Source organism: Mastomys coucha, unplaced genomic scaffold (assembly GCF_008632895.1).
Source record: "Mastomys coucha isolate ucsf_1 unplaced genomic scaffold, UCSF_Mcou_1 pScaffold21, whole genome shotgun sequence".
Taxonomy (NCBI): domain Eukaryota; kingdom Metazoa; phylum Chordata; class Mammalia; order Rodentia; family Muridae; genus Mastomys; species Mastomys coucha.
The window spans coordinates 119,824,468-119,834,917 of NW_022196904.1; the positions used below are offsets into that span (position 1 = coordinate 119,824,468).

Sequence of the window (10,450 nt, forward strand, 5' to 3'; positions counted from 1 at the left end):
AGAGGGGTGGGATAGGGAGGGAGAACAAATTATACTCAGCTTTATTTTGTCATCTATCCAGTGTGGGGTAGTGTGGGGCGGTGTGGGGCGGTGTGGGGCGGTGTGGTACAAAACTGAGAGCTTAAGTCCCAGCTCTGGTGGGAATTACTTGGGTGTCCTGGTGCCTCAGTTTCCCCATGTGTAAAGTAAGAGGAATAAAGTGACTGTAGGGATTTAGAGAGATCAAAGGAGTCAAGTGGTAGACACAGGGAACCTGGTTTCTAGGAGATGATATACGGAAAGCCATGTCGGAATACCTGGCACATGTAAAATGCAGGACATATTTCTTACTAATGTGGGTGCCACTGTTTGCATATCCCAGGGTCCGCATTCTGAATGGTATAGTTTTCGGCTACTCTATCATCCGGCTGGTCCCAGCATCTGGGTCGCTCTGTCAACCGGGTGGTCCCATCTGCGACCAGATGCCTGCTTTGTCACTGGCCTGGATGGGAAGCTCTTGCTTTGGTTTCTGAGGCTCACTGGGGACCTGCAGACATCTGTCCAGATGCTTAGGTGTTGGTGGTGAGGGATGTCATCTCCAGGAGTGGTTCCATATGGCAGGCACTGTGCTGAATGCTCTGCATTTGTACAGCATCTTACTTCATCTTCTCAAAGCTGCATGCGTCCATCCATCTTCAAAGAAAGGAAAGTGGGTGTGATACACAGTCTTCCCTCAGAGTGTACAAGCAAGCAACTGGCTAGTCCCTAAACTCCAGGGCTCAGTCTTCTTGACAGAGGCATCTGTATTCTGTGCCTCCCTTGTTAGTTGGCCCTTAAATGTGGCTGGACTAAGGCTTGCCTCTAGATGGATAGCCACTGAAGACATGGCCTTTGTCTCTCCTTGGACACAGACTTGAAAGTCCTGATTTTTGTGAGGTATCTCTTTAGCCAGGGCTTCCTAATAGACTTCAGTGAGTCTCCAGGAAGACCCTAACGTTTGACTTTGTTTCCTCAGGTCCAGTTTTGAGGACACTGAAGCCCTCGTGAATGCAGCAGCAAAGCTCCAGCATCCTATCACAAGAGGGCTGGCCTCCAATCAGGAGCCTCTCTTGCAGGTGCCGGAAAAATCCTCCCAGAAGGAGCTGGAGGCCATGGCCTTGGGCACCCCCGCAGAAGCAATTGAAATCGTAAGTGTTGCCTGAGGGGTTCAGTGGCTGCACCCTCTCTCGTGGTCACTCTTCACCAGGCCCCTGGACCACAGCCTAGGAGACCCCACGTCTCACCGTGAGGGAAAGGCCTTTCGTTTCTCCTGAGATGACTGCAGTTCTCAGCCAAGTGCTTTCTTTGTTAAGGCTTGGTTTCCATTTTTCTCTCCTTGAAACTGGACTGGTGAGCAAGCTAGAGCCGGGATCAGCCAGCCCCTGCTTCTGTAGCTTATATAACAAGGCAAAGAAGGGGAGAGGGAGAAATGTCCTCCTTTCGAGGATCAGCTGTGTTTCTCCTAGGTGTCAGGGTAGGAGGTTTTCTCTTGTTCATGGTCCAGGACTTCAACGTCTCCTCTCCCAAGCCCTCCTGAAGCCTTGCAGGATCTGCAGCCCTGAGCTATGAGGTCACTGTTCCTGCAGGTCACATGTGCTTTCCCTAGAGGCTGCAGTATCCACGGGAGGGTCTTCCAGTGTCTTGCACAAACCAGCTTGGGTCAATTATAGTTTTACTTCTTTCAGCCTCACCCCCCACCCCCTCCCCAGCCATCGTCAGACAGGTTTGAGATATTGATTTAGCGTGTTGCTTTTGTTCTATATTAGACAATTTGATGTCTCATGCTACAGACATTTACAGGGCACCTGCTATGTATGTGGCAGTTGGATGCTGGGTTCAATACCAGAAACGCAATTAGTGAACAATAAAAGGGTCTAGATGTGAACTGACTTGGCATTGTAAATACTGTGGCAGACTTGGCCATGGTTCATCTCCGGCAGCGTTGCCCTCTGATTTGGAAGTCTTTCTAATCTATTAGGAGATGCCTTTCTGTTTGAAATCATCTTTTTACTATTGAAAGCAGCCCTTACTCAAACTTACTTTCCTTGATACTTAACGTCGGTGTTTTTTTCTTTGATGGACTGTGCTGGCATTTTGAAAACCCATCAGCTAGCTTTGCCTCCCATCGGTGGAGATTTTCAAATAAAAAGCAGTGGTTGTGTGGCTCTCTCTGCACTGGGAACAAGGGTGGCTTGGGCTGTGGGGCTGTGGGAGGGTGGAGATCAGAGGCCCTGCTCTTGGGAGAGGGGGCTGGGTCTGCTAGTCAAGGTCCAGATGGCAGTCAGAGTATTAGCCACTAATTGATGTTCTCTTTAGCCTTAATGCAGCACTGTGCTGTGTATGGATGTGTGGTCCTTGCTTGAAATCAATATCTTTCTACTCTCCTCTATTTTCCATCTTCCTCTCTGCCGCCGGCCTTCAGACAGCCCCGGAGGGTGCCTTTGCCTCTGCAGATGCCCTCCTCAGCAGGCTGGCCCATCCTGCCTCTCTCTGTGGTGCGCTTGGCTATCTGGAGCCTGACTTAGCAGAAAAGAACCCCCCAGTATTTGCCCAGAAACTTCAGGTTTGTAGCCCACATGTGACCTTTTTGGAGTTTGTCAAAACCTCAGTAGAAAATGAACCCCTGAGCCACATTGAGCTGAGGCAGGACCTAATGAGGCCATATTGGGAATGTTCCAGACGAAGCCTTTTCCTCTCAGACACTGATATATGTGTGTGCTATATCCAGGGTGCCAGAATTATAAAAATTGTGTGATTACATATTGAACGGACTGTTTCTATTTCTATTGGGAAATTGGTCCCAATAGTCATTTTCCAGATGTATTGATGTCCCAGAGACAGTGTTTCTTTATGACTTATTCACTAAGGCAGAAGTATCAGGTCAAACCAAGATGTTTAAGTACATAAGACAAGCCCAGATTCCCATTGAGATAACATCTGGACTTAGTTTTATACCTGGAACAGAGCAGTTATCTCCACAGTGGAAATCTGGCCATTCACATTACCATCCCCTGGACCAGGAGGTGAGGCAGATCTAGAGAGAGTGTTAACATACATTTGAGAGATACATGGCCATTTACGGCAAGTGCTGGCCAACTTTAAAAAAAAACAAAAGGGAAGACATCAAGGAATACAGTAGAGCAAAAACTACCATCCTGTTTTAAAGATTAGCTCATATTCGACTACATGATATTTCCTAACAGACCTTCAAAGGGGTGATTTTTTTTTTTCTCAAAAAAGGAATTTAAACCCCTGTTTCATGATCTGCTGAGGTGTTGGTTGTGAGAGAAAGCTGAGCGTATGTTTTTCCACAAGTATCTGTCATGCTTTTATGTGGCACATTCATTCCTGGATGTGGAGAGCCTTCTGTCTGTCTTGATGCATTTCCCTACGGTTTGCTCATCCCTACCCCTCGGGCAGGAGGAGTTAGAGTTTGCTGTCATGCGGATAGAAGCCCTGAAGCTAGCCAGGCAGATCGCACTGGCTTCCCGCAGCCGCCAGGACACCAAGGTACCCGTTTGCCGCTGCAGTGCGCTGCCTTCTGGGAATGCTGTGTGTGCCACGGGGTTCCAAGGGCTGCTTTGCTAACCATTGGCCAGGCGGGCATTGTGGGTGTCCCCATGAAGGGTGATTCCTCTGAAGCTGAAAGTGTGACTCTTACACAAGCACCCACTGAATGCACGTGTGGGGATGAGGTAGGGCAGCCAAGCACAGGAGAGTGAGAGAAGCTGGCATGTAGCGCAGGGGACTAAAAAAAACTTTGAAGAAGGTGGTAGACTAGTTATATGTAAAAGTGGCTAGCACTGGTTCACCAGGACAAAAGAAGAGTCCCCCTTGGGGTTACCTTCCTTTCCAAAGACCCCCTTTGCCTCTCTATGGGACAAAGTGATTTGTAACTTTTCTGTTTTCTAGAAGATTCCATCCAACTTTACTAAGAGTCAGTAGTAAGTAGGAATTGAAACAAGAGACTTGCTACAAGACATTGGGTGATGAGCTAGAGAAGAATAAAGAACCTTCGTAGACATCTCAGGTTGTAGGCTATACCACCTCTGTCACTGCACTCTCCTTTGTCATTGTGTTGCCAATACAGGCAGTTACAGTAGGCAGAGGAGTGGCTTATTCCAGGAAAATACTTTTTTGTTGTTCCCACAGAAGGAGTAGCAGAGTGTGTTTCCCTTGATTTTTGAGTGGCATGTATCGTTGATAGGACATTCAGAGTCTTCCCGCCTGGCTTCTAGGCTTGGGAATGATTCTTAACTGTGCGACATGTGACGACATGGAGCTGGTACCTCACCCTCATGCTGCCAGTGAGCTGTGGCTCCAGTCCTACCGTCTGCCCCACCTTGAGTTTAGCCAGCCCAGTGAACTGTGTGTCAGACCAGGGCTGGACCCCACGTTGTTCGAGCCATGAATGACTTAGGAAACCTTGCCGAGCCTCAGTTTTTCAGTCTCTGAGATAAGACTAATTAGAGTACATTTGCCTGGGGAGGTGAAGGCCACCCGTGCAAGTTCATGCCTGCACACCCGACGTACACTTGTGTGTGCAGCTAGCCAAAGCAGCAGCACAATAAGGTGTTCATAGCACTTCTCCTGGGAAAGCACGGCTATGTCTCACTTTATGGATCGGGAAACGGGCCACATATCCAGAGTTCACCAGCCCATGGGGACTAGAACAGGGGTCACCAGTGGACCTGCCTGCCTGTCCTCACCTCACATCGTGGGTCATATGCAGAGAAGCTCCCAGCTATGGTCTAGGAACAGAAAGCCTACCTCTGCCCTGCCCTGTCCCAAGGGCCCACACATGGGATCTCACTAGCTATATCCCAACTCGAGTCCTCCCCAAAGACAGGAAGTGGGCACAATGTGGGTGTCCAGACTGGGAACAGTGGCACACAGGGCAGGGATACAGATGTAACAGAAATCAGGGGTGTCCTTGTCCTTGTTGCCAAAGTGTAACTTTGAGTTGAATCGCCATGAAAGGGGATTTTCAGGAGAGGATTGTACTCTCCTCCCACCCCCCACAACCCACCTGCGCCAGATTTCTTTCTTGAATATTTGCAGAAGAACGTTAAGACGAAGTGAATTGCCCAAAGCTTGACCACTATACGTACAGTGTAGTCCTGTGTTGGAGAATACTGGAGTTGCGTTGAGCACATTCTGATGAGTAGTAGTTCGGGCTACGTACAAGGCCTCCTGGGAAGGAGGTACCCTGTCTCCTTCTAAGAATCTGCCAGAGCTGGCATCCTGTCTGCGGCAGCCTCAGCACATGTGCTCTAGTTTTTATTTAGACAGCAATGCCACACAGATTCACAGAGTTTAAGCTATGAGAAAGCACTAGTCACATTCAAATAGGCTCAGATGTATGCCTGAGGGATATTCTGTCCAAGAAGAGCCAGAGCCCTCATAGGGTGGGAGGAATATTTACTATAGTAGCTTGTGTTGCTTTTGGAAAATACCTCGTAACTATGGTGCATAGTAAGAAAATAGATGCTCCTGCTATAACCAGACCTCTCCTGGGGGCTCTTTTGACCTCACTGTAGGGAGCTCCCTTGTGGGCTTCTCTCCTGTGTCTGTGCTGGTGCCTCCTCTCTTCCTCAGAACCGGAGGAGGGGTATACAGATAGAACACAATGACGGGGGTCCAGGTTGCCCTTGCTGCCCTGGGATCTCAGATGAGGGTCATGTGGCCCCATTTTCCTGGCAGCAACACAAAAACATGGAATCACTTAGGAGGAAGGATGTCATTTTAAGGGGATGAAAAATCAGCTGTTCCCTAGATCAGCTCAGAGGTGGACAGAGCTGGGTCAGCTCCACAGAACTGCAGTGAGAAGTTCTGTGCCCTCCTTCCCAGACTCAGTTAGAAATGGAGCTGCTGGGGCTCTGGTGTTGGTCCTATGGCTTTCTTTCTCTTTATTTTATTATGCTTTTTTTAAACTTGGTTCTTTGAGAACGTCATAAGTGCCTACGACATATTTTGATCATATTCAGCTTTCCAGCTCCTCCTGGATTGCCTCTTTCCCTTCCTAAAGGTCATGTTCATCACCCCTACCCCCTGCTTTATTATTGAAAATATATTTTTTTCGTACAGTAACTCCCCTCCTGCTCCCTCCGGGCTGTGGCTTTCTTATTCCATCCCGCCCGCCCCACCCCACCCCACCCCACCCCCCACCCCCACCCCCCGCTTGCTTCTGCTGGTGCTGAGTTTGTGTGTCCTCCAGGGATCGAGCCTGAGAACTCGCTCTGAATACACACCTCAGTGCAGCAGCCTGAGTCCCATACTCAGAGCTCCTATCGTAGGCCTTCCAAGGTATAGTTAGCAGGATCTGTTGGCAAATTTTGCATGCATGACAAGTTGGTTTTGTTCTCTGGACCTGTTGGCCTTTGTGACAAGGTGGACCCGTGATGAAGATGCAAAGATGTGTTCTGGCAACCTAGGTTCCTGACTAGACCAATAGGAAGCCTTAGGTTGGGGACAGTTCCCACACAGAGGAGGGGAATCATGTGTTACCGAGAGAGGGAGGGGGGGAGGGAGAGAGGGGGGGAGAGAGAGAGAGAGAGAGAGAGAGAGAGAGAGAGAGAGAGAGAGAGAGAGAGAGAGAGAGAGAGAGACTTGGATTAGATGAGCGGGTGCCTAGAGTTGTCTTGAGGTCGAGCAAGAATGCAGTCAGAGGAATACAGAGTATATATGTATTCTTGTCAAGCGACACAGCATCGTGTCAGGGACAGTGCTTATTATTGACAGGAAACCAGCATCGGTCCTGTTGGGCTTCTCGTGAGCCTCTACAACCATAGCTCCTTCCTGGTCCCTGGCCCTCATCTATGAGACCTTCTCTCATGGCTCCCCAAGTCTCAGATTTGAGTCTGCCTCTGACGGTTCTGGGGACAGTGATCTGGCCTTGATCATGATGTCCTGCCCCCATCCCCTAAGGCCTAGCAATAAGGAAGGGTCACAAGGAGAAGTACGGGCCTGAGTGCGTGACAGGACTCTGTCAAGGCCAGCAGGAGACACGTGGCTCAGGAATCTGAGGGGGAGACAGTGGCCTGAGGAACCTCACAGTTACCAGCTTGTAAAAACCCGTAGAGGGTTGAAGGTGGCAGCAAAGGTCTGTGCCTTTGGAAATGTGACCATTTCATAGGATTCCGGTGGCCTCTTGCGTGAAGCAGCAAGGCTGGGATTGTAAGAAATGAAGCCGGGTTTAAAAATAACTAACCTTAACATATTAGCAAGAGACAAACCTTTTAATTTTACTTGAAAACATTCACGGCTGAAAGGAAGAGCCAAGGTGTGAATTCTGAAGTTCGTTATCTTGCAAGCAGCTGTAGGAAGCAGGGAATGAGGTGGTCCTGGAACTCTGATTGAAAATGCCAAGGTGGTGGATGAAGGATGTCACCATGGGGCCTGACTCCTTTGCATCCATTTAGAAATCTCTCTTATTTTACAAAGGACATCGGGCAGATTAATAATTTCTGATGTGCTCCTTGGTCATACTTAGCTCCAGCCCTGTGCTGATAAGAAGTTCATTTTCATTATTAAATTCTTTCTTGCACTGCAAGGAGCTGCTGATTTACTTTGCATCTCATTTTGAAAATCTTAGACCCAGCCTCTCTTCAGAAGTACCAGACCGAGTTTAGCAGCTCCAAAATTCTGTTCATTTTGAAATTTTGTTTATTTTTTTCTCACATTTTTGAAAATTTACTTTACTTGTATGGTTGTTTTACCTGCATGCCATGTGTCTGTGCCGTGTGTGTACCTGGTACCCACAGAGGCCAGAAGAGGGTGTCAGATCCCCTGGGACTAGAGTGGTAAAGTGAGCCAACATATAGGTGCTGGGAATTGAACCTGAGTCCTCTGGAAGAACAGCCAGTGCTCTTAACCACTGAGCCATCTCCCCAGCTACCCCACCCCCCTTTTAAGGAGCACATTTAAAGTAAAAAGAATAGGGTTTGTTTGGGTTTCCTTTTTAAGTTCGCTTCCTAATTTTGTGTTTGTGAGCTTTTCTAACTACAGCCATTAAATGGCAATTTCCAGGTATAATTTTCCTATTACTACTGAGATGTTTTCCTTCAGAGAAGTAGCACTATAAACCATTGCCAAGAGCAAAGGTAAGCCCTCCATGCAGAGCCTCTGCCCTGCCACCTGGGGGCGCTCTTTCTCCTGAGGGATCGGCAGCCCGCTGATCCCTCAGGAAGATCAGGGGCTGGTAGCTTATGTTCTAGGTAGATGTCCTAGAAACATAGACTTCCCCCTGGACCAGAAGCTGAGAAAGATAATCATGGCATCCCATCTGACGATGTGACTGGAGTCCATGCTCTGGTTGACCTGGTCTGTGTGCTCCTGGTTCTGAAGGTGGTTCACTGAAGGTGAGCCTAGGGATTTCCCAGCAGGCTTGGGCAGTGAGATTCAGGTGAAGTAGGTAGTGGGTAGTGAGCTGGGGGAGGAGTCGGGGTCCATGAGTTGGGGATAGGCAGGCTCAGTGAGTGGGATGACATATAGGTATCACTTGAGGGTTAGCTCAGGGTCTCAAGGGCAGGCAGAGACAATGAGACACAGGTCTTAGCAGTTTTCTTCTAGGACAACTAAACCGTTGTGTGCACCTTGCATGTGAACACTAATGGTTCCTAAGTGGTCCTCTCCAGTCCTATCCATTGCTCATGTACCTGCATTTTCTAAGTGCTTCCCTGCCTTAGTCCTTTAGAACCTGGTTCTATAGTGACCTGATTCTATAGTGACCTGAGTCTATAGTGAGGTGTGAGCTGAGGCTGGTTATAAATGTTCTGCCCCGCCCGTAAATCCCGTCTCAATCCTCACCCTCCTGTGTCCTCCCCTCTTTCTGTAAAACTGCGCCCTGCTCAGCACTCAGTTTATTTTCCTGGTTTTCCAAGATTGGAGCAGTCCCGCTCTGCCCATCAGGCTACCGCTGCCTCCCACTGCAGCATGGACTTGTGCTCTGACTGTGGTGCGAGTTTCCCTGGCAGCCATGACAGCACCGCGAGGTTAATGCATAGGACTGAGAGTGGTCCATTGGATGTTTGGGTTGCCGTGGAAGTAGGCTGATGAGCCTGGCCATGCTGGTTGATGCTGCTCCTAACACTACGTATCAACTGTGTTGCGAGTTGCTTAATGTTCTGTGGAATGGAAGAATAGCCATGTCTCCCCTCCCACCCCCCCACCCCCCCACCCCCCAGTTGTCTCTCTGAGGCTAGTAACTGAAGCCTACAGAACAGGAGAGAGTTGCAAACTGTTGTCAGTTGGATTGGGCTGGATAGCACAGCACTTGTGGCAGGCTTCATCAGGGAGAGTAGATAGATAATGTCATTGACTCCAGCTTTCCCCTTTGCTGTTAAATAGCAGACCTAATGGCAACACACTCTCAAATCCAGACAGAGTTGACAAGGTTGACAAGAGAAGGCTTCTGATTTTGTGCGGATCACATCCTTTTAAACGGAGCCATGTGAGCACAACCAAATTTGGCAGTGGTCAGTTGTACAAAAGTGATCTAATCTTCAGCTATTGAAAACTAGGCAGTGCACACCAGCATTCAGTATCATCCCTCAGCAAGACTTTATTTTGGAAGTTGAGGCCGGCAGAATAACGACTACTCTCTACTTATGGTGCCTAGCTGGCTCAGCGTCTGATGAATGACCGTGATAATCAGGCCGCAGACACCCTGGGCCCACAGGGTTCCTCGTTACAAAGGCTGCCGTCTCATTAGCCCCTCTGTGTGCCTACACATGTGCAGTATGAAAGCTTTCCATCCCCCAGACCTGGCATTGCTCTCATCCATGAGTCTCTGCACTTTCTCATAGTTTCGATGTTCTTTGTTTCAAAACCATGCAGCTGAGCGGGTGAATGCAGCTCTCAAGGCCACGTGTGCAGCCTTGTGTGTCACGCAGCTAGTGGTTACTGTCCTCTCTCTCTTTCTCTCTCTAATGAAAAAACATTCCACAGAGGGAAGCTGCTCACCCACCAGATGTCTCCATCTCCAAAACTGCCTTGTACTCACGCATCGGGCCCACCGAGGTGGAGAAGCCCCCAGGCCTTCTGTTCCAGCAGCCAGACTTGGACTCTGCACTCCAAGTTGCCAGAGCAGAGGTATGAGACCTGTGGTGTCTGGAAGGGCCATGCTTTTGACACCGGATAGAAACCGAGTCTGCAGTGTCAATAACTCTATTTACCTGTGAAACTGGTGTCTTTGGAGACGGTCTGTCCTCCAAACACTGCAGGCTAGATGAGCAACACCCCATGAGTTCTAATCTGCCTGGTCACCATGCTAACAGGCTAACTTGCTATAAAACAGACACTTTGCATAGTTGTTCAGTTGGGTAGGGTGAGGGTGGGGGTTGGGGTCTTGATTTCTCCTGCTTGGGGAAATTCTCTGGATGGAGTCTTGCTTTTATGTGAGAAATTTTCATCTTTTTTTTTTTTTTTTTTT

General features: G+C 48.8%; 1 protein-coding gene across 23 annotated transcripts in view; it reads left to right on the plus strand.

Moving 5' to 3' along the window:
• Tacc2 (transforming acidic coiled-coil containing protein 2) overlaps positions 1 to 10,450 on the plus strand; it is a 220,974-nt gene that overhangs the window by 198,148 nt on the left and 12,376 nt on the right. For 15 of the 23 annotated variants that reach the window (XM_031388530.1, XM_031388533.1, XM_031388539.1 and 12 more), the window contains 4 exons: positions 995 to 1,166; positions 2,441 to 2,581; positions 3,439 to 3,528; positions 9,967 to 10,110. In XM_031388530.1, coding sequence (XP_031244390.1) covers positions 995 to 1,166; positions 2,441 to 2,581; positions 3,439 to 3,528; positions 9,967 to 10,110 — 547 coding nt within the window. The remainder of the gene's footprint in view (positions 1 to 994; positions 1,167 to 2,440; positions 2,582 to 3,438; positions 3,529 to 9,966; positions 10,111 to 10,450) is intronic. The other 8 variants (XM_031388542.1, XM_031388543.1, XM_031388544.1 and 5 more) reach the window with 2 other exon arrangements.